The 24,286-nt window shown below is 39.7% G+C and overlaps 1 protein-coding gene across 1 annotated transcript in view; it reads left to right on the top strand.

Moving 5' to 3' along the window:
* Positions 1-20,996, top strand: part of LOC108534885 (phosphatidylinositol 3,4,5-trisphosphate 3-phosphatase TPTE2-like) — a 35,517-nt gene extending 14,521 nt beyond the window's left edge. Inside the window, exons 2-8 of the mRNA XM_017880443.1 lie at positions 5,549-5,606; positions 7,714-7,794; positions 11,441-11,546; positions 13,702-13,793; positions 17,048-17,140; positions 18,565-18,635; positions 20,727-20,996. Of these exons, the coding sequence (XP_017735932.1) occupies positions 5,559-5,606; positions 7,714-7,794; positions 11,441-11,546; positions 13,702-13,793; positions 17,048-17,140; positions 18,565-18,635; positions 20,727-20,829 (594 nt within the window). The 5' untranslated portion in view covers positions 5,549-5,558 and the 3' untranslated portion in view covers positions 20,830-20,996. The remainder of the gene's footprint in view (positions 1-5,548; positions 5,607-7,713; positions 7,795-11,440; positions 11,547-13,701; positions 13,794-17,047; positions 17,141-18,564; positions 18,636-20,726) is intronic.
* The last annotated feature ends 3,290 nt before the right edge of the window (positions 20,997-24,286 follow it).

Here is a 24,286-nt window from a genome sequence, read left to right as displayed (position 1 = left end):
ATTTAGAAGTTTCTTTTGGTGATTTCAACCTTGAATCTCATTGAGCTTCCTTGGAACCCATGCTTTGAATTCTTTATTGTCATTTCCGAGTTTTCATTTTGGTAGAAAGCATTGCCAGAGAGCTAGTGTGATCCTTTGGTGGTGTCACTACATGCAGGTTTTTCATGGTGCCAGAATTCTTGCACTGCTTCTTCTCATCTGGAGATGCTAGCACTTCTAATTTTTGTAATAGTTTTATGTGGGTAGGATTTTTTCTTTTTCTTTTCTTTCCTGTATTATTATTATTATTATTATTTTCTTTTTTCTCTTTCCTTCCTTCCTAGGTGATGTGACTATAGAGCAATGCTAGGTAGGTCTTTCAGCGTTGCTTCTATATGCACTTTTATCAGCAGGTTTTATATTGGGTGTGTGGTTTGACCTAGAAGCCAGTAGATGGCGCCAATGGGTAAGAGCTGGCTGTGGTCGGTGGTGCTGGCTATATACTTGATTCTTGTTTATTGGGAGGAACTCTCTGTTGCCTTAGGCAATTAGCTGATTCCTAGAGAACACATTAATCTGAGCTCCCTCTTAAGCCCTAGCGGAACGGGGGTTAGGTAGGGTTGCGGGGGGGGGCGGNCTGTAACTATTCCAAAAAGTCCAGGAGGGATTCTTCCCTAATTCATTCTATGAAGCCAGCATCACCCTGAAACCAAAACCTGGCAAACACACAATTAAAAAAAAAAAGAAAACTAAAGGCTAATCTCAATGATGAAGATAGGCACAAAAATCGTTAACAAAATACCAGCAAACTGAATCCAAGAGCACATCAAAAAGTTAATTCACCATGATCAAGTACGCTTCATTCCAAGGATGCGAGGTTCAGCATATGCAAATCAATAAATGTGAATCACCACACAGAAACCACATGATCATCTCAATAGATGCAAAAAAAACCTTTTGATAAAATTCAACATCCTTCTTGACAAAAAACACTCAAGAAACTAGGCATTAAAGGAATACACTTCAAAACAGAGCCTTCTATTATGAACCCACAGCCAACATTGTAACAGGCAAAAGCTGGACGCTTCCCCTTGTGAAGTGGGACAAGACAAGGATGCCTAATTCTCACCACTCCTATTTAACATAGTAGTAAAAGTCTTTGTCATAGCAATCAGGCAAAAGAAAGAAAAAAATGGCATCCAAATAGGAAAATAAGAAGTCAAACTATCTCTCTTCATCAACAATATGATTCTATATCTACAAAATCCAAAAGACTCTACCAAAAGGCACTTGGAACTGATACATTACTTCAGTAAAGTTTTAGGATACAAAATCAATGTACAAAATCAGTAGCATTTCTATACACCAATAATGTCCAAGCTGACAGCCAAATCAAGAACATAATCCCCTTTATAGTAGCCACACAAAAAATCAAATACCTAGAAATACAGCCAACCGAGGAGGTGAATGATCTCTACAAGGAGAACTACAAAACACTGCTGAAAGAAATCATAGATGACACAAACAAATGGAAAACATTCTATGCTAATGAACTGGAAGAATCAATATCATTAAAATGGCCACGCTACCAAAAGCGATCTACAGAATCTACATTTTCCAATCAAGCTACTAACATCATTTTTCACAGAACTAGAAAAAAACTAATTCATATGGAACCAAAAAAGAGCCTGAATAGCCAAAGCAATCCTAAGCAAAAAGAACAAAGCCAGAAGCATCACAGTATCCAACTTCAAACTATACCATAAGGCTACAGAAACCAAAAGAGCATGGTACTGATAGAAAAAAAAATAGATCAAAGGAAGACAATAAAGAACTCAGAAATAAAGCCAAGCACAGAAAGCCATCTGATATTTGACAAAGTCAACAAAAACAAGCAATAGGGAAATGACTTCCTGTTCAATAAATGGTGCTAGGATAGTGGGCTAGCAATATGCAAAAGAAAGATATGGCCTATACCTTTCACCATATACAAAATTAACTAAAGACAGAAAGAACTCAGACTATAAGAATACTAGGAGAAAACCTAGAAAACAACATTCAGGACATTGACCTTGGGGAAGAACTTATGACGAACTTTTCAAAAGCAATTGCCACAAAACTGACAAGTGGGACCTAATTAAACTATAGAGCTTCTGCACAGCAAAGAACCTATCAACACAGTAAACAGACAACCTATAGAATGGGTGAAAATATCTGCAAACTATGCATCTGACAAAGGTTTAATATTCAGAATCTATAAGAAACTCAACAATTAAGCAAAAAAAAAAAAAAACCCATTAAAATGGGCAAAAGATATAAACACACACTTCTTAAAAGAAGACATACTAGTGGCCAAGAAACAGATGAAAATGCTCCACATCACTAATCATCCGAAAATGCAAATCAAAACCACAATATGATTACACCTCATACCAGTCGGAATGGCTATTATTAAATAGTCAAAAAACAACAGATGCTGGCAAGGCTGCAGAGTAAAGGGAACACATATACACTGTTAATGGGAACGTAAATTAGTTCAGCTACTATAGAAAGCAGTTTGGAGATTTCTCAAAACGTAGAAATACCATTTGACATTGCAATCCCATTACTGGGATCCAAAGGAAAATAAGTTGGTTCTAACAAAAGACACATGCCTGGCTTGCTCTTCTCAGCACTACTGACAACAGGAAAGACACAGAATCAACCTAGGTGCCCATCAGTGGTGGACTGGATAAAGAATATGTGGTACATATATACCATGGAATACCACACATTCATAAAAAAATAAAATCATGTTCTTTGCAGCATCATGAATGCCGCTGGAAGTCATTATCCTAAGCAAATTAATGCAGGAACAGAAAACCAAATACCATATGTTCTCATTTATAATTGTAAGCAAAACAGTGGATGCTCATGGACATCAAGGTGGCAATAATGGATATTGGGGAGTTCTAGAGGGGGGCACAGCAGAAGGTGACACAGGTTGAAAAACTAACTATTGGGTCCTGTGCTCAGTACCTGGGTGATGGGATCAATCATACCCCAAACCTCAGTATCACACAATATACCCAGGTAATAAACCTGCACATGTACTTCCAAATCTAAAATAAAAGTTGAAATTATACCAAAAACTAAGCTCAGAAAGAAAAAATATCTTTGCCCATTAAAAAACAAATAATAAAATACAAGAATCATCCTACATCAGAAATCTATATTAATGTAATGTATCATATTCACAGATGAAAGTAGACATACCTCGCAATTACGTCAATTAATGCAGAGAAAGCATTCACTACAATTCAGCCTACAACTGTGACTTTAAAATTAATAAAACTAGGACACTTCTTTAACTCAACAAAGGGAATCTACCAAAATACCTACCAGGAACATCATATTAATGATGTAATACTGATAGCATTTTCTTCAAAGACTGAAATTAAACAAAATGCCCTCTGTTCACTGCTTCCATTTAACAGTGTACTGCAGAGCCTAGCCAGTGCAGTAAGTCAGTGTAGTAAGTAAATCTATAGAATAACTTGTTAATCTAACGAGAGAGTTTAGGAAGATTTCTAGATGCAGGCTCAACATAAACAAAATTAATAGCTAAATCAAGGATTCAGGTTGAAATCTTTACAGTAATTACTTAAAAAAAAGAAAAGGAGTATATAACTTCCAAGGTAATGGTAGAGAGTGAGAAGGAAAGAATTATTAAAATTCAATCAAAGCAAAACACAAAGTCAGTAAGAATATAGAAGAGTTAAATAAATTAACAAATGGATGTACATAGAACCATTGTTCTCAACAATGCATAATACGTGTTCTTTTCAAATGTACAGAAAACATTTAACAATATCGACCAAATTCTGGGCCATAAACCAAGTCTACACAAATTTCAAAGAAAAAAAAAAACATAGTATGTTCTGTGTCCACAACACAATACAACCAGAAATAAAAAACTTTTTTTTTTTTTTTCAGATGGTGTTTCTCTCTTGTTGCCCAGGCTGGAGTGCAATGACGTGATCTCGGCTCACTGAAACCTCTGCCTCCTGGGTTCAAGTGATTCTCCTGCTTCAGCCTTCCGAGTAGCGGTGATTACCGGCATGTGCCACCACACCCAGCTAATTTTGTATTTTAGTAGAGACGAGGTTTCTCCATGTTGGTCAGGCTGGTCTCGAACTCCGGACCTCAGGTGAACCACCTCCTCGGCCTCCCAAATTGCTGGGATTACAGATGTGAGCCACTGCGCCTGGCCTCAGAAATAAAAAACTTAAAGATAAATACAAAAGTCTCCTATGTTTGGAAATAAGGAAGTATGCTTCTACATAACTCATGGGTCAAAACAAAACAAAACAAAACACCAAGCACAGTGAAAATTGGAAAATAATTTGAACCCAGTAAAATGAAAATATTACATATGAAAATTTGTGGGATGAAGCTAAAGCAATTCTTAGAAGAAAATGTGTAGCCGTAAATGCTAAATAGAAAACAGAGGCCGGGCGCGGTGGCTCAAGCCTGTAATCCCAGCACTTTGGGAGGCCGAGACGGGCGGATCACAAGGTCAGGAGATCGAGACCATCCTGGCTAACCCGGTGAAACCCCGTCTCTACTAAAAAATAAAATAAAAAAATGGGGAAGGTTCCCCAGTGTTGTCCTGCTCTCAGTCCAGGTTTGGGAAAATGCCTGTAGCTTTTCCTTGTGTCTTTCCCTCACAAAGTCTCCAAGTCTCTCGTGAAATTAGCTCCAGGACTTGGGAGAAACAGTGCTCTTCCTCGGTCCGGGTTGCTTGGATCCCCAGTGGAAAGAGGGATGCTGTCTGCCTCTCTCACATACTGAGGTTTCATTCACTTTTGTCAGTCGAGTGTTGTCACAAGACCTGTTTGCCTGCATTGTCCTCCCAAGGATCTGGAGTGTCCTTCATAATTCCAGGGAGTTGTCGTTTTCTTTCTTGAATTAAAGCTTACAGAGTTGATCTTTATATACTATCTTGCTATTTCCAAATGGCCGAGGCATGCTAAAAGCCTGTAATCTGCCATCTTGGAAAAAAAGCATCCTTGCATTCTTAAGAGAAATGGCACTTGGTATTGATACATGGTGCTTCTACATTGCTGAATTCACTTTGAAACAATATATATATATATTTTTGTATCTACATTTATATGTGAGACTGGTATAAAGTAATCATCTACTGTATTTATGCAGTTTTAGAACCAGCTATATTAGTGTTACTAAATGAGTTGGGAATTTTTCTTTTTTACTGTTATCCAAAATAATTTATATAAGACATGAATTATTGCTTTCGAATAGATTTAGTAAAAATCTCATCTTGTTCTTTCGTGGAGAGGTAGTGAGAAATATTTTTACCGTAAATGTAATTTATTTTCCACCTGTGGGACAGAGATTGCAGTGAGCTGAGATCGCGCCACTGCACTGCAGCCTGGGTGACACAGCGAGACACTGTCCCCCCAAAAAAAGAAAGAAAATCAACTTAAAATGAACTCGTTGAATATTTCTGAGTGTATTTTTACACCAAGCATGTCCCTTGAACTAACTTCTTTTCTTTTCTAGGAAGAACTGGAACTATGGTTTGTGCCTGCCTGATTGCCACTGAAATATTTTTAACTGCAGAGGTATGAAAGATGTTACCACAGACTTTGTCTTATGAAAACTGAGTTTGCTAGTTCTGAAACATCACTGGTAGGATGTTAAGATGATTATTTTAGTCATGGTGCTCAGTGAAATTGTAATTGGAGAAGCAGTTGTTAAAAGGTCTGTTTTTGATACTTCCTTGTTTAACATGCACTAGTTAGTAGCTGGCTTAAGAATCTCTTTGGGCCAGCAGTAGAGTGAGGTCAATGAGATGCAAAATTTAAGAGAATGCTAAAAATGGCAATAATTAAAATAAATGATTTTTAATGCAATATTTAAAAAATAAAAATTAATGCAAAAAATTATGAGGTATACAATATCAACATTTTAAATAAAGACAAGACCTGATGGGGCAGGATTAAGGTGAGGGGAGTAAAGCCATGTTACACAGATACAGAAAACATTGAGTAATCACAGTAGTTCCCTCACCTCACCTGGCCCTGCTCTTACTCCTGCCAGTACCATGACTTCTTCCTTCCTCATGAGAATAGTATCAAGCTGAATTAGATAAATCCTCCAAAGGGTCTTGACCATCCTCACAACGCTTAGGTAGATAAAAAGCAAGATTTCACAACTCAAAGCCTCTCCTGCATGTAACTATCTCTGCTTAGTCAACACATGTGGAATCTGTGACCTCTAGAAATTTCTGATAAGACAAGGTGGGCTGTTTCCACCTAAAGCAGTGTTCTCCGTCATTTTTTCTTCTGCCATTTTCTTGGTGAGATGCTACGATTTCCAGCAGCTCCACTCGAGTTGTTTGGCCTACAGTCTAGGGAAGAAGTGGTGGTTATGCACAATGCCCAGCACTCTAATTCCACCACCTTTGGTTTTTCTAATTTGAGACACACAGATTTTGAAAATGGATGTTCTAGGATGGTGTTTTTCAAGCTATGGATAATGATCGTGAGTTGTAAAATAAAGTTGCTGGGTTGTGACTAACATCTCTTAAAAATAAAATGGAATTGGCCAGGCACGGTGGCTCACACCTGTAATCCCAGCATTTTGGGAGGCCAAGGTGGATGGATCACCCGAGGTCGGGAGTTTGAGACCGGCCTGGCCAACATGGAGAAACCCCGTCTCTACTAAAAATACAAAATTAGCTGGGCGTTGTGGCGCATGCCTGTAATCCCAGCTACTCGGGAGGCTGAGGCAGAAGAATCCCTTGAACCCAGGAGGCAGAGGTTATGGTGAACTGAGATCGGGCCATAGCACTCCAGCCTGGGCAACAAGAGCGAAACTCCGTCTCAAAAAGAAAAAAACTAAAACTAAAAATAAATAAAATGGAATAGAGCAGAATAGAAAATATCAAAAGGTTTAAGTATTGGTGTGTGTGTGTGTGCGTGTACATTTCCTAGGTTTATTAATGTGGATTGCAACTTAAAAAATGAAAAGTTTGAAAGCCACTGATATAGAGCCCTAGACTGAGAACCAGAGACTTGTATTCCAGGTCTGTGCTGCCTCTAACTGGCGGCAGCATCTCCATGGCAGATTGTGTAGTTTTCTTTTGGTCTCGGTCTTCTCATTTGTAAGATGGAAAGAAGGGTTGGACCAGATGATTTCTAAGGTCTTTCCAGCTCTAAAATTTTATGTCTTTACGAAACCTTGAATGAGACAAGTCTTTGATGTGACTTTGTTAATTTTGGTAATTTGGGTAGCCTTTGCCAAAAGACCACTGCGGCTGGGTGCGTTGGCTCATGCCTGTAATCTCAGCACTTTGGGAGGCTAAGGCAGGCGGATCTCTTGAGTCAGGAGTTCGAGACCAGCCTGGCCAACATGGCAAAGTCCCCATCTCTACTAAAAATACAAAAAATTAGCCATTTGTGGTGGTACACGCCTGTAGTCTCAGCTACTCAGGAGGCTGAGGCAGGATAATCCTGCCTCAGAGACAGGATTGAACCCAAGAGGCAGAGGTTGCAGTGAGGTGAGATTCTGCCACTACACTCCAGTGTGGGTGACAAAGCAAGACTCCATTAAAAAAAAAAAAAAAAAATCACTGACTTTAGGAAAGAAGGTGGTTTTAAAAAGACTAACGGTACCTAATATAGAAAAGGAAAGAGTGCAGATGAGCCATGGTTCCTTTTTTTGTAGGAAAGCTTGTACTATTTTGGAGAACGGCGAACAGATAAAACCAGTGGCACTAAATATCAGGGAGTAGAGACTCCTTCTCAGGTAAGTTTTCTTTTTAAGAAGGGGAGCTTTTATAGGGGAGTGGGTTAAGATTGCCACCTGTTACTTGGTTTCATTTTAGACTCTTCTCCTTTGGTGATCAGGCAGCAGCATTTGGGTGCCCTGCGACAGGCCTTGGTCCCTCCCTGAGGCTGAGGGTCATGCTTCAGGTGCCACCCACACGTTGGGGGTGTGGCTTTTCCTCGGAGCATCCTGCTTTCTATTCTCTACTGGTTATTGTTTATGGAGCTCAGGAGTTGATTATTTTCCCAAAGCAGGAAGGTCCAATACCTAAGGCTCCAGGACCCTGAAGTTTATCTAAAATCACCAGCCTTTGATTTCAATGTAAAAAAGATCTGAGTCTTCCACAAATCCTTACTAGGGCAATTCAACCCTTGCAGAACATCACAAAGACTGTTTTTGGATGACTCCCCTGTGTGTGCGTGTGTGTGCATGTGTGTGTGTGTGTGTGTGTGTGTGCGTGTGCGTGTGTGTGTGTGTGTGTGTGTGTTGGGGGAGGTGTATTTTAAAAGAGAAAGAAAAGGGGAAATAAACTTTTCAAAAACCCTTTTATATACACCAGACAGTACCGCACTTTTACATATCTCACTGAAAACCCATAACACCTATATGAAACATACAGTTACTCTATTTCTTTTTTAAAAAATAATTTTGTTATGGAAAATTTGAATTATATACAAAAGTCCAGAGAAACATACAGTATATCTCCGTATCGTCATCACTTCACTGCAACAATCACTTCAGCCTGCAATCAGCCACGTTTCATCCACACTTTTCCCACTCTACTCACACCCCCAACCTCACTCTCCACTCTTGCTTTCTTCCCTAAACGTGGATTATTTGGAAGGAAATTTCAGTCGTCAGATCATTTTATCCCACAAGTATTTTAGTATGACATCTAAGTACTCTTAAAACACCAACAAAAAACTCATAATACCTTTTATCATATCTAAAATATTACACCTTAAAAATCCTTAATATCAAATTTCTAGTCCTTGCTTGTTTCCAAAATTGTCTTAAAATCTTTGAAAATTTAGTTTGTTTCAGTCAGAATTCAAACAACATCCACACGTTTCATTTGGTTGCTGTGTCTCCTAAGTCTCTTTTACTTCATAGATTTCTCGCCATTTTTTATTACTTGTAATTAGCTTACTGCAGAAACCAGAATGTTTATCCTATAGCACTTACAACATTCTAGACTCTGCTGAACCATTCTAAGAGTTTTACATTCACTATCTCATTTAATATTCTCGGTAACTCTATGAGTAGGCACTACTATGATTCTCATCTTGTAAATTAGAAAATTGAGGTTCAGAGAAATTAACTAAATTAACTTTTGAACCAAGGACTGAAATCTAGATGTCAGACTCTGAAGCCCATGCTGTGCACAGCTTCTCATTTATATTGCCTTTTCTAGACTGCCCCTCAAACCGAAGTGAGAGTGGGTTGGGAATTCTTAACTGGATTTGGATGTGGCTGTAAATGAGTTTTTCTTTAGGTCGTGGGAACTGAGTAAGTGCTCTTGGCCCTGTTAGAAGAACGCTGTAACTACTGACCCTGCTTAGTTTGGGCAAAAGAACTCAGCCTTATCCACTGATACTTTTCTCCCACTCCCAAGCCAAAAACAAAACCAACCAAAGAACAGTCATAGACCCTAAACTAAAAGGAATGTGTGGATTTACTGAAGTGCAGCCCTAATCATGCCATTTCCATGCTCAAAATCCAGAATATGTCCCCACTGCCAATAGCAATAAACTAAATGTTTCAACCTGGCACTCAGGATCCACAGTTTGACTTTACCAACCTTTTCTTCCACTCTGTGCATGCACACATCCCACAGTCTAACACATTTAGACTGTGTGCTGTTTCCCAGCCCATGGACACTTGATTCCCTCGTGCCATTGCTCATGCCCCTTTCCTAGAGTCATTTTCCCTTCCCAGCCTCAAGTAGTCTCTTGCTTTTTCAGTTCTTAAAGCCCTTTGTGTTTCTCTTAGGGACTACATCACTTTGCACTATTCTCTAGCTATTTGAAGTGGTAACTTCTGTATCCTCTTTAAAGGCAAGGCCCATGGCTTACCTATCTTTCCACCCTTTCCTCATAATATTTTCTTTGTTTGTAGTGAGTGCCTCCTGTGGGTTGGTTGTATTAATTTCTACTACCAGTCCATGTTGTTTTAAGTTGCAGGAGAAAGAAGCATGGGAGCAAAAGCAGCTTGAGGGCCCTGGCAGGTTACAGCCTTTAGGGGAAGGTGGAGAATCTGGTGGCAGGAGCCAAGGAGATGTTAGATGGAGCTCCCCCAACAACTCTCCCCACACAGCTCCCCATCCGCACCTCTTCTGTAGTCGTGCGTAGCATCTCAAACTTTAGTCTAGAACTAGCACACCAAAGGCTGCAACTGAATCTCTTCTGATTCACTGACAGGGCAACACAGGGTCTCAGCTGCATGTTTGAGAGCTGTGTTGGCAAGACCTCAGGACAGAGTGCCCTCTGTGTCTGGTGGTGATTCTCAAATACCATCACATTCTGATCCTGCATTGTGGGCCATTCTACTGACTACATCTACTCCTAAGTTAAGAACTTTCATGAGCCTTCCTCATGACTGGCCCTTTGTAAAGGAAAGTATGGCAGTTTGTGACTTCTATGAACAGTTCTCAATGGGTATGGAAGAGTCCATGAACCTTTTTTATGGAGACAGAATCTCAGTCTGTCACCCCAACTGAAGTGCAGTGGTGCAATCTCAGCTCATTGCAACCTCGAACTCCTGGGTTCAAGCAATTCTCCTGCCTCATACTCCCGAGTAGCTGGGATTACAGGTGCCCACCACCACGCATGGCTACTTTTTGTAGTTTTGGTAGAGACAGGGTTTCACCCTGTTGGCCAGGCTGGTCTCGAACCCCTGACCTCAAGTGGTCTGCCCACCTTGGCCTCCCAAAGTGCTGGGATCACAGGTGTGAGCCACCAGCCTGGCCAACTTTTGAGTTCTGAACCAGTTGATTCAGTACCAAAGGTCTTCAACCCCTTGAAGATAGATTCAAGGACAGCCCTTGTGAACAGCTTGCCCTAGAGAAAGGACAAAGCTAAGGGCATTCCGGGGCTTCCTTGTGAAAACAGAATTGGGGAAATGGAAAGTGAAGAAATTCTAGCTATCAGGAACAAAAGAAGAATGACAGGAAACCTGCTTCTGAGGTATGGAGGTATTCCCCTTGAGTTTTCACATATACCATTCTCTTATGCCCAGGAACCTGCTCTTCACTAAACCACAAACCTTCCTCGAACTCAGTGACAACTAAGCTTCTATCTGCACACTGCTAATGCTATAACTGTTTTGCTGTTGGTTCTGATTAGTTGCCCTCTCAACCATAAGCAGCCTGTCAACAAGACCCGGCTGCATCCTTGTTACTTCTCCATAGCACTTAATTCAGTATTGTCCCCCCAAGGTAGATAGTTGCGAGGCAGCATCCCTCAAAATGTCTAGTAATATAATGGCATCCAGTAAATGTTTCCTTAATTATTTACTGCCCCTAACCTTTATGCAATTAAAAAAAGAAAGAAAGAAAAGAAAAAATAAGAATGCTGACTTTAGACTTTTCATCTCCACTTACAGTAAGGCTTCTGTTGCTTTTCAGAATAGGTATGTTGGATATTTTGCACAAGTGAAACATAGCTACAACTGGAATCTCCCTCCAAGAAAGACACTGTTTATAAAAAGATTCATTATTTATTCGATTCATGGTAAGTGCTTATGTAAAATTGAAGAATTGGGCAGGAGGGCCAAGGTTCCCACTCTGGGAGGGTTTTGCTCATAGTTATATATACAGATGATCCTAACTCATACCTGTCTTTTTACATATCCTCATGCATAAATTCCTTCTTAATTGCCCATTGATTGCCAACCCTTAGATGTTCTTTACTTTTTCTTTTCTATCACCAATTTGGGGGACTTCATCACCTTCCCATCTCTCCTGTTCTCCTTGCTTCTCTGTTCGCAACCCAGGGTGGACTTTTCAGGGCAGAGTGAGCTTCTGATGAGGGAGGAGGAGGAGCCCTGTGACTTCAAGACTGGTTATTTCTCATAACCACCTCTAGTTCAGAGTTTGTCTTGGCGGAGGTGTCTCCATATCATATCATTTTCTCACCTTCTTTCAGAGGCATATTTTTTTCTCATCCCCCTGGGCTCTCTCTTTTCCCCTCTGTCCTCCATCTGTAACCCTCTCACTCCCAGCCACTCCCATACCTTGTGGCTCTCACTCCCAGCCACAGTGCTGGGGGTCAAGAAAAGCCTCCTAAGAGGAGTACTTAGGTCCTCCCTGCCTGAATGTACATGGAAATGGAAAGGGTTGGGAGAAAGTGGGGCTCTATGGAGGTATCTTTCACCTCCCTAGCTGTTACCGAGTATTACCAGTTGTAAAAATCCATCTAAACATCATGAGAGCGATTTGCCTGCTTCTAGAATGTAAGCAGAGAGATAAAGCTGGGATGCACTGTTGCCCAGGGAGGCAGGGAAATTGGTCAGATGTACACCTCTGGGACTTGAGAAAGAAAGTGCAGAGAGAAACTGGCCTCCATTTCCATGTCCATTTCTCCATCACCAACCTTGCTTCCCCTGCGCAGCCTGCACTTAGTAGAGGTGGGAAAGCAGGATGTGTCTGTGTGGAGGGGATGGGGTCTCGCCACTCCCACTGCCAGAGAGGTAGCAGGGTGGCGATGCATCTGAACCCCTAAAGCAAACCTCTTATAACAGGCAGCATGTGGACCTGAGGTGGTGCCAGTGCTGGACGTTATAGATGCCATGGTGCCGGGGTGCTGGTGTCCACACAGACAGCCTAGTATTTTTAGCCTCCTGAGTTTTGTTCTACATTTCACTGATTTCTGGTGGACATCAATAGAAAGAAGTTCTGCATCTGGAATGGGAAAGAGGGAACTGAGGCAAGAAACTGTGATTTCTGATGACAAATGAATATCGTGGTGTTAGTGAAAACAAAATTAAATGAAAAGAAGACAAACAGCATAGGAGATGACAGATGATCAATCAAGAATAATTAATACACTCGTTTATTAGAATATTTAATTCTCTACTTTTAGTTTTGTGCATATTTAAATAAAAAATAATGTAGAGTTGAGAGGAAAGCAATAAAAAATTAATTGGAGCCTGAGAAACAGTCTTTGAGGAAATGCTAAGGAAATGAGTAGGTCATTTGAATTGAAAAAAAAAAAGCAAAAGAGCCTTTGTCTGTAAATATATACAGAATACCATGGGAATTTGATATAACCTGTGTTTTTATAGAGATTGCATCAGGAACTAGACTTAAAGTCGGGCCAAAGTAATTTAGACCACAGTATTTCTTATTAAGAATCATTATGATTAGAAGTTTGAAGAAAGCAAGACATTAGCAAGAAAGGTGTCAAGTCACCTTCCCTAATATATATATAGATATATAGATATAGGTATAGATATAGATATAGATATAGATATAGATATAGATACACATACACACATGTATATTAGAGACAGGGTCTTTCTCTAAGTCTCACTCTCTGGTCCAGGCTGGAGTGCAGTGGTGCGATCTTCACTCACTTCAACCTCCACCTCCCAGGTTCAAGCGATTCTCCTGCCTCAGCCTCCCAAGTAGCTGGGACTACAGGCATGCGCCACCACACTGGGCTAATTTTTGTGTATTTTTAGTAGAGACAGAGTTTCATCATGTTGATCAGGCTGGTCTCAAACTGCTGACCTCAAATGATCCACCTGCCTAGCCTCCCAAAGTGTTAGGATTACAGGCATGAGCCACCATGCCCAGCTAATTTTTTCTCTTTTTAATCCATGATGTTAATTGGCAAGACATTTTGATCTTCGCGCTAACCAGCCTAACTTTTTAATTTCATTTAGGTGTTGGAACAGGCGATGGATATGATCTAAAAGTCCAAATAGTAATGAAGAAAGAGATCGTCTTTTCCTGTACTTCCTTCAACAATTGTCGGGTAAGAGAAAACATGTGAATTGAAAAAATCTGATGTTTGTTTTAAGGCTGAATGTCAAACCAGCAATGTTGACCTCCCTAAACTATCACTTACCATAAAGAGATTCCGTGATGCTTTCTGGTTACCGTTGTGGTGTCACTGGATTTGAATGCAAACCAGAGGTAAATTAACCTGTTTGTTCAAAACAGTTTTTTAGGGTACTTTCTAGAATGTATTTCTGTTCAGTGTTGCTTTGCCTTTCACTTTTCCACAAATGCTGAGCATGTTCCCAGGAATGTATTAAGGATTTTAATTTACATATCTGGTCATTTTTAGCCATAGTCTCTTCTTCTCAGTCATTTTATCTTTTATTATATAGCACTGATTCTAAAATGTTAGTGTGCATGAAAACCACCGAGAAGCTTACAAAGATTTACATTCCTAGGTTATACCCTAAAGTAAGATTCAGGAAATCTGGAATGGGGGCCAGGAATCTGTAGACTTAACAGTGTCCCAAGTGATTGTTCTAAGTCAGAGGTTCTGTGGGGATGACCCTATGAGAAACAGTGCAAGGAGGAATGAATTGGGGAGGAATCTCTTTATCCAAAGCAAAAGGGACCTGGTAGTCAATGTTTTGCTACAGTGAAGAAATGCCTAAAACTACATACCTTTTCTGAAACAATAAGAAAGCTTCCTTCATGGGTCTAATAACCATAAACTTTTAGAATTCCTACCCAGGCCTTTGTCTCAAATTCTTTTATTACTAATCCTATTCCCTCACTCTCTGCACTGCACCCACTTTTTTTGGCCTCTCTCAACTGAGGGCATTCACCCAGGCCTTATCCTTGGCTTCCTGTTCTTAGCAAATGCTTTATTCTTGGTTAAAGAATCACCCATTTCCCTTACTTAAACTATTATTTGTTCATTTACTGAAGAGATATTTATAGTCGCCCACTGAGTTGTAGATGCAAGAGCTGCAACATGAACAGTTTCCACTCCAACTGAAATGCAGTAGCCAGTCTGAATTATCAAGGAGCTTTATCTGCTTCTGCAAATGGCACCAGCATTCTCCCACTCAGGCCTTGGGCTTTGATTCTCTTTGCCTTGGCTCCCTAAATCCAGTTAGGCATCAATCCCTGTTGATGATGCCTTTGACATTTATCTATGCTCGCCTTCCTTTCTGTTCTCACTGCCACTAACTGTCCGGAACCTCATTTGCTCATGCCTAGATTTCTACAATGGTCTCCTTACCTTTTCTTGCTCCTTATAGAATGCAATGTATAGAATCCTGAAATATGCATACTGAAATGTTGCTCTCATTGTGAAAAGTATGTAGAGCAGAAGACACACTGCATGCCCATGGTCAGAGCCAGTTAACACCTTTGGCTCAACATCCTTACCTGTAAAAGAAATATCACACCTCAAGTATTATGGGAATTAAATTAGATAATATGTATGAAGTTGCTTTGTAAACTATAAATCACTAAATAAATGTTATTTGTGATAATTATCAGGCCTCTTTGTCACATAGGAAATACCCCACGATATTCTTCAGCAGCCTCTCTTATTTCCTTGGCTCTTGAGCTCTTAAGATATAATAGCCCTAACATACCTGAGCTTGTTTTTTCAGTAGCTTGACCAGCAGACTCCATTCCAAATAAACTGGGTCATCCCCTTTGGCTCTTGGAACACAACTCTAAGTTATTTAGTTAGTTAGTTGGTTACTTCTTTCCTTCCTTCCTTTCTTTTTCTTTCCTTGAGTCAGGGTCCCATTCTGTCCAAGGCTGTAGCACAGTGGCGCAATCATGGCTCCCTGCAGCCTCAACTTCCCAAGCTCAAGCAATCCCCCAATTTTTAAAAATTTTTTGTAGAAGCTGGATCTTGCTATGTTACCCAGGGTGGTCTCAAACTCTTAAGCTCAAGCAACCCTTCCACCTCAGCCTCACAAAGTGCTGGGATTATAGGCATGAGCCACACTGCCTGACCTTTTTTGTTGTTTTTCTAACTTGTACTTTGTGTTATTGCTGGTCTTTTTCCATCTGTATGGACTAGATTCTATTTTCAGAGCTCTTCTTCATTTATCTAAACCATTTCATGCCCAATTCAGTTTCTGCCTCCTCAATGAAATTTTCTGCACTTCCTGTTAACTAGCCCTCAATGGTGCATGAGAGCACACCCAGTCTTCATCATACAGATTGAGAGTTACATACCATTCTACGATTGTTTCTTATGTGTCCAGCTCCCTGAAGGGACCAAAAGAGTCTGCACCTCCTTTTGTGTTTTTCACAGGGCCTAGCATAGACCCTTCTTACTGTGGGTGCCATTATTTATATGAGAGTGAGTCAAAGAAATAGTATATCTTCAAAGTCACTCATTCCAAAACTTGAACTATCTTTGGTCACTCCTCCAATCTGCAGCCTGTAATGGTCAAGTCCAAAGATCCCATTGACAAACACAAGAGTTCTAATAAAACATGACAATCAGGGGGACCCTACCCCCCAAGTGTTACAGACCCCCGTTGTTATTTTTTAAATTTAGTAAATAAAAAGCCAGAGTTAAGCATTGTTTTTTGAATGTCGAGGGTAGCTTTAAAATTGAGCTTCTTAACATATTCTCAAAAGAGGCCCTAATGTATGAAAATCAAATGACACACATTAAATAATAATATTTAACTGATTAAAGTCTAATAGAAAATTCAATACTTCTGAAAAGTGAGACACTTTTGAAAAGTGCCTCATGGTAACCCTCAAACACGTTGGCCTTTAAAAATCATAAACAACAGGCCAGGTGTGGTGGCTCACCCCTGTAATCCCAGCACTTTGGGAGGCCCAGGTGGGCAGATCACTTGAGGCCTGGAGTTTGGGATCAGCCTGGCCAATATAGCAAAACCCCATCTCTACTAAAAGTACAAAAACTAGCTGGGTGTGGTGGCATGCGCCTATAGTCCCAGCTACTCAGGAGGATGAGGCATAAGAATCACTTGAACCTGGGAGTCAGAGGTTGCAGTGAGCTGAGATCACACCACCGCACTCCAGCCTGGGTGACAGTAAGACCGTCTCAAAAAAAAAAAAAAAATACACACACACACACACACACACATATAAATAACAGTGTTGCAACTAGAAAAGATTATTAATAATTATTTATACATGTAGTGACTGGTCTGTGAGACCAGAAGTACTTGATAAATATAGGAAGTCTGGATAAGTGAAAAGGAACTTCATTGTTATCATTAGCTAGGTTTATAGTTCTGAATTCCATGTGTTCATTCACAGGTATTTCATGACACTGAAACAGACAGGGTAATAATTGATGTGTTCAACTGTCCACCTCTGTATGATGATGTGAAAGTGCAAGTTTCCTCTTCGGTGAGTAATCAAGAAATGGCCTCTGCCATTGTTCTTGTCTGAACTTTTGAATGGTTTTATTTAAGGTTTCCTTTACTACAATTCCCAACAAGGGAGATGATAAATGTCATCCCATAGAGGCAGGGGGAGAAAAACAATAAATCAGATCTATAACAAATTTTTTAAAAGAACATATGTAATTTGAATCATTTTTGTTCATTTGTTTTTTCTAAATTGTACATTTTCTAAATGTTTCTAAATTTACATGTATTAATTCACAAATCCAAAAAATACAAAATAAATACAAAAAAAAAATAAAAGCCAAGATGCTAAAAAACCAAAGGTATGTTTTACTGCATAGCAGTGGTTACATTTTGTTTTGCATCATTTTTAATATTAAAAATTGAGACAGAGTCTCACTCTGTCACCCAGGCAGTGGCGTGACCATAGCTAACTGTGGCTTCACCTCCTGGGCTCAAGCAATCCTCCCACCTCACCCTCCTGAGTAGCTGGAAGCACTGACTGGAAAGAGAGTTAGGTTTGGGTGACTCAGTTGGGTGAAACACAGAGAAGGCAGCACAATACAACACATGAAATAACCGAAGCAGTTTTTTGTTAATTCTAAAGAGAAGAGGGCAGCACACCTCACAGGGCTCACTCCAAGGCGGAGCCATGCAGGAGACCTGTGCTCAACTGATGGGTGGGCAGCAAGAGCGAGAAAGAGGGAGGGACCTGAGAGTGGAAGCCTTTATTGGGAAGTAAGGTGCTCCCTGAGCAGGTTTCCTGCGGGGAGCTCTAATCGGTGGGTTTAATGCAAGCAGTCATGAGTTCCATGGAGTCATGCTGTGACTGAGAGGTGGTTACTGATACATCCACATGGTCCATGGAGAGTATGGGGTCTGTGGGGTGGTTATATCTAGCTGTCCCACAATGACGTAGTCACCGGCAGAAGGTTGTATAAGGCAGCTATTGGGATCAGTCACATTGAGAAGCCGGGAGGAGGTGAACTGGAAACTGTCACGGGTGACTGAGCCCTGCTTCTGATATCGGAAAGTGCAATCTATATTTAAAAGGGATGCTGAGGCAACAGAAAAAATTGTAAGAATTCACTACAAAATACTTGGGTATATATAAGCATCGGTCCTTAGTAGATTCTGTTTAGCACTATCTAAAGCAGATTCAAATATCAGCATTTAAATATCTATCATGGAGAATATAGTATTCCTTGAAAATTTAGATAGAAACAGCAAGAGAAAGCAATAGCATTTTCTTAAGCCTCCTCCTTTGTGTCTTCAGTGTATTGTTATAGGATGCAGAATGTTACATATTGAATGGTTATAATTATTTGATAAATATATACAGGAATAAAGGAAGAAACTTTAATTTCTTTGGAATGATTAGTTCTTGGCATCAATTTTACTTTAAAAATTTTTTTTTCTTTTTAGGATTTTCCTAAATACTATCACAACTACCCTTTTTTCTTCTGGTTTAACACATCTTTAATACAAAATAACAGGTATGGATATAACATCAACCCATAGAAACAACCTAATCTTCAGTATCTGTGTATAAGGTGTAATGGCAAGTCTTTTGCTGGTTGTCATAAGCTTAATTTATAGAAAACAAAAAATCCTTGAGCCACCATTGTTCATTGCCTTACTCATTTTACGATGGTTATTTTAAAAATACAGTTGTTCTTGAGACCACCTGTTGCAGTGTCCTCAAGGTCCATGCCATAGGACTGTGTTATGAGTTCAAGAGTATTATAATCAGATCTTAAGTGTGGTAGTAAATTCCTCCCACAGAAGTTCAATATGAATCTGCTCAGTACCTTCAACATTTCAGGTCCTCAGTAGGTGCCGATTTACCAATGACAAACCACCACCAAATTTTGTGCTAAAGTAAGGGAGGACCTAGGGAGGCTTCAGCTAGCTGAAAAGCTGACTGACACACTTACATCTAGGAGAAGTTACAAGACACAATAAGTATTAAGAAATACAGCTAAAAAATCATCAATTGATAGTCTTCCATGTAAACATGGCTTTCTAATAACTGAATTGGGAAAACTTCCTTAAAAACTATTAATTGGAGGCTGGGCATGGTGGCTCATGCCTGTAATCCTAGCACTTTGGGAAGCTGAGGCGGACAGATCACCTGAGATTGGGAGTTCGAGACTAGCCTGGCCAACATGGTAAAACCGTGTTGGCTACTAAAAATAACAAAAATTAGCCAGGTGTGGTGGCGCATGCCTGTAATCCCAGCTACTCGGGAGGCTGAGGCTGTAGAATCGCTTGAACCCAGGAGGCAGAGATTGCAGTGAGCCAAGATCGCACCACTGCACTCCAGCTTGGGTGACAGAGTGAGACTCTGTCTAAAGAAAGAAAAAAAGAAGAAAAAACTATTAATTGGATTTGGAGATTATTGTTCCCAGAAAACCTTCTGCCATATTTGGAAACTTATTTCTCAGTCTAGAAGTTCTCCACTTTAAGTAGTATTTTTTCTGTGGTGGTGAAAAATTGAGATTTTTTTGTATCAACCATACTTTTCAATACAAAAAGAGAAAATATTTTTAAAATGCTTCAGGTCAGAGTTGAGGAAGTGGCTGTGATTGCATGTGGCATGAATTGGTAGTTATTGTTACAACTAGTCCTAGTCTTTTCTTCAACTCTGAACTGGATCTAATAACTCCTTAAGTCCAGCAAGGCAACGGTAAATTAAACCTCTGGTCTACACACTTGTAATGCATACACATTTAATAGATTGTAATAGAGTGAACTTTGGACTGGATGGAAATTTTTTACAAATTTGTTTCTTGGGTGGATACAAACAATAAGCTTTGACTCCTAACATGAGCAAAGTCCCTCAAATGTGAGAGCTGGGTGGAGCTTCATTTGTTGCTGCTCCTCAAAAGTGATTCTGGTTTTCCTTTGAAACACTATGTTCATTTTGGAGAAGTAATAAGTTAGATCACCTTTATTCTCACTTTTATATAAATTTCTAAAGACTTCTGTAATATTTCAATTTATATACTATTGGTAAAGCTTTTTGTTTGTCATAAGATTGTTGTTTAGCCAAAAATGCCAACTTCTGTCCTTTAGAAAACTAGGCATAAATAGGTTAACCAATTGATGCCCAGTGTTCTATTATTGGAATGCTAAGCATGTAGGATTTATTTATATCCTACTGCTCAAGGTCATTGCCAAGGGCTGATTGCAAAAATTCAAAAAATTGCAACCTCAGGCATAAATCAAAATAGATATAGTACTTTATTATTGGGTTTTGATACATGTCTAATCAGACTGATTTCTGTCACATATAGAAACGTAGATATTTTATTAAACCTAGATGTCATTAATTCCATAAAAAGCAACGTTAAAAGAATCAGTAGCATGTGTTACTGATGTGTTGCTGAAGATTAAGGTATTTTTAAGTCTCACTGAAAAGGTGGAAGGAGCCAACTGAAACACAGAAAAGGGGCTGAGGTTCTATTCATGGTGAGGAAGTCTTTTTTTTGTTTGTTTCTTCAAGCTCTCTAACAAGGGTGCCTACCGCATGGATTTTCAGTTAGCCCCAAAATAAAATGTAATAATTTGTTTTCTATTCTCAGGCTTTATCTACAAAGAAATCAATTGGATAATCTTCATAAACAAAAAACATGGAAAATGTATCAACCACAATATGCAGTAGAGACGTATTTTGATGAGAAATGACTTAGTTATGTTGTAACTGGTAGCTGATTAAGTATAGTTCCCCCGCACCCCTTCTGGGAAAGAATTATGTTCTTTCCAACCCTGCCACATAGTTATATGTTCTAAATCTTCCTTGCTGGTACATCTATATTGATATATGTGTACACATGTTCTTTATAAATCTATTAAATATATACAGATAAAATGTCAGGTTTTTTTTTCTTTTTTGAAGGCATATATTTCATAGTTTCCATCTTGTATTTACATATATTTGGAACACAGTACTTAGGAACATTAGGCATTATTTTGAAGAACTTTGAAATAGAACTTTCATACCAAAATAATTGAGAGATATTTAAAAATTGTGATCCCACAACACCCACTTACTTATACATTTTTGGGCAAGTATTTCTTCCCTGTTTTGTTTCACATTTGTAATTTCAGATTTATTAGAAAGCTAATTTATATTTTTTCTTCTACTTGATTTACAAACTATCTGTTAACAGATTGGCAGCAAAGACTAAGTTTTAAACCCAGAAGAGAGACATATTTCACACAAGCAGTCCCCCAACTCCCAACACACTTCTCTTGTTCCAAGCACTAAGTGGGTAGCTTACTTAACAAGCTTCCTTTAATTACACACAGACATGGGGGTTGGGGTAAGAAGATGGTAGTAAATATGAAGGATAAGTAACCTTCAGTAACTTCTGCTTTTGTATAAAATTGTAAGTGAAGTCAAAAGAAATATTTGTTCTTAGAGTTATTTAGGTGTATTATTTTGAAATCCACTGCTCCTGCTCACAACCAATGTCACCTAAGCCCTGGGAGAACTCTGAAGGGACGTAATCTTTTCATTATAAACAGTGGTTAGCCCTGTGTCCACAGGGAATCATTATTGTTTCCTCATTGGTGATGAATGGTACTTTTTTATTAAAAACTTTTTTTTTTTTTTTTGAGACAGTCTAACTCTGTCACCCAGGCTGGAGGGCAGGGGCACAATCTTGGCTCACTGCAACCTCCACCTCCTGGGTTCAAGCGATTCCCCTATCTCAATCTCATGAGTAGCTAGGATTACAGGTGCGTGCCACCATGTCCGGCTAATTAAACGAAATTTTTTATTTGTATTTTTTTTTTTTTTTTGAGACGGGGTCTCACTCTGGTTGCTGAGACTGGAGTGCAGTAGTAGGATCTTGGCCCACTGCAGCCTCAACCTCCTGGGCTCAGGTGATTCTCTTACCTCAGCCTCCCCAGTAACTGGGACTATAGGTGCATGCCACCATGCTTGGCTAATTTTTGTATTTTTAATAGAGGCAGGGTTTTACCATGTTGGCCAGGCTGGTCTTGAACTTCTGACTTCTGGTGATCCACCCGTCTCAGCCTCCCAAAGTGCTGGAATTATAGGCATGTGCCACCGTGTCTGGCCACTTTTATACCATTAGCAAAATGCAGAGTAGTGGAGGAGGTTGTCTGAACCAGATCTGAGGAGTTGAAGGGTCAGAAATGTCTTTTTTTTTTTTTTTTTTAAACAGAGTCTCTCTCTGTTGCCTAGGTTAGACTGAAGTGTTGCAATCTCGGCTCACTGCAACCTCCCTCTCCCAGATATAGGTGATTCTCCTGCCTCAGCTTCCCAAGTAGCTGGGATTACAGGTGCCTGCCACCACGCCAAGCTAATTTTTGTATTTTTAGTAGAGACGGGGTTTCACTGTGTTGGCCATGCTAATCTCGAACTCCTGACCTCAGGTGATCCACTCATCTTGGCCTCCCAAAGTACTGGAATTACAGGTGTGAACCACTGTGCCCAGCCTGGTGAAATAATTTCAATACAAATTCTAAACAGAAGAAAAGGATTGAACTGAAACCCCCCTACAACATCCCCAGAACCTACACTAGGGTTACTGTCATGATAATTGCCAGTGGTTAGTGTTTACCATCTCCCCCTGGACCCGAGAGGAGTTCTTAAAGCTTCATCAAAATGCAAAAGAAGGCTTACAAAAAATTTTTAAGAAATGCATATGGCTATCCAGTTTTCCCAACACCGTTTATTAAATAGGGAATCTATTCCCCATTGCTTTTTTGTGTCAGGTTTGTCAAAGATCAGATAGTTGTAGATATGTGGTATTATTTCTGAGGACCCTGTTCTGCTCCATTGGTCTATGTATCTGTTTTGGTACCAGTATCATGCTGTTTTGTTTGCTGTAGCTTTGTAGTATAGTTTGAAGTCTGGTAGTGTGATGCCTCCAGCTTTGTACTTCTTTCCCAGGATTGTCTTGTCTCTGTGGGCTCTTTTTAGGTTCCATATGAAGTTTAAAGTTGTTTTTTTCAATTCTGTGAAGAAAGTCAGTGGTAGCTTGATGGGGATAGCATTGAGTCTATAAATTACTTTGGGCAGTATGGCCATTTTCACAATATTGATTCTTCCTACCCATGAGCATGGAATGTTTTTCCATTTGTGTCCTCTCTCATTTCCTTGAGCAGTTGTTTGTAGTTCTGCTTGAAGAGGTCCTTCACATCCCTTGTGAGTTGTATTCCTAGGTATTTTATTCTCTTAGTAGCAATTGTGAATGGGAGTTCACTCATGATTTGGCTCTCTATTATTGGTATATAGGAATGCTTGTGATTTTTGCACATTGATTTTGTATCCTGAGACTTTGCTGAAGTTGCTTATCAGCTTAAGGAGATTTTGGGCTGAGACGATGGGATTTTCTAAATATACAATCATGTCATCTGCAAACAGAGACAATTTCACTTCCTCTCTTCCTATTGGAATACGCTTTATTTCTTTTCTTTTCTTTTCTTTTCTTTTCTTTTCTTTTCTTTTCTTTTCTTTTCTTTTTTGTGATGGAATCTCGCTGTGTCACCCAGGCTGGAGTGCAGTGGCATGATCTTGGCTCACTGCAAGCTCTGCCTCCCGCATTCATGCCATTCTCCTGCCTCAGCCTGCCCAGTAGCTGGGACTACAGGCACCTGCCACCATGGCCAGCTAATATATATATATATATATTTTGTATTTTTAGTAGAGACGGGGTTTCACCGTGTTCACCAGGATGATCTCGATCTCCTGACCTCGTGATCCACCCACCTCGGCCTCCCAAAGTGCTGGGATTACAGGTGTGAGCCACCGCGCCCAGCCAGAATACCCTTTATTTCTTTCTCTTGCCTGATTGTCCTGGCCAGAACTTCCAATGCTATGTTGAATAGGAGTGGTGAGAGAGGGCATCCTTGTCTTGTGCAAGTTTTCAAAGTGAATGCTTCCAGTTTTTGCCCATTCACTATGATGTTGGCTGTGGGTCTGTCATAAATAGCTCTTATTATTTTCAGATACGTTTCATTGATACCTAGGTTATTGAGAGTTTTTAACATGAAGGGGTGTTGAATTTTGTCAAAGGCCTTTTCTGCATCTATTGAGAAAATCATGTGGTTTTTGTCATTGGTTCTGTTTATGTGATGGATTACGTTTATTGATTTGCGTATGTTGTAC

Source organism: Rhinopithecus bieti, unplaced genomic scaffold (assembly GCF_001698545.2).
Source record: "Rhinopithecus bieti isolate Rb0 unplaced genomic scaffold, ASM169854v2 scaffold_12716, whole genome shotgun sequence".
NCBI lineage: Eukaryota > Metazoa > Chordata > Mammalia > Primates > Cercopithecidae > Rhinopithecus > Rhinopithecus bieti.
The sequence above is the reverse complement of the archived record's forward strand: the minus strand, read 5'-3'. Positions and strand labels throughout refer to the sequence as shown.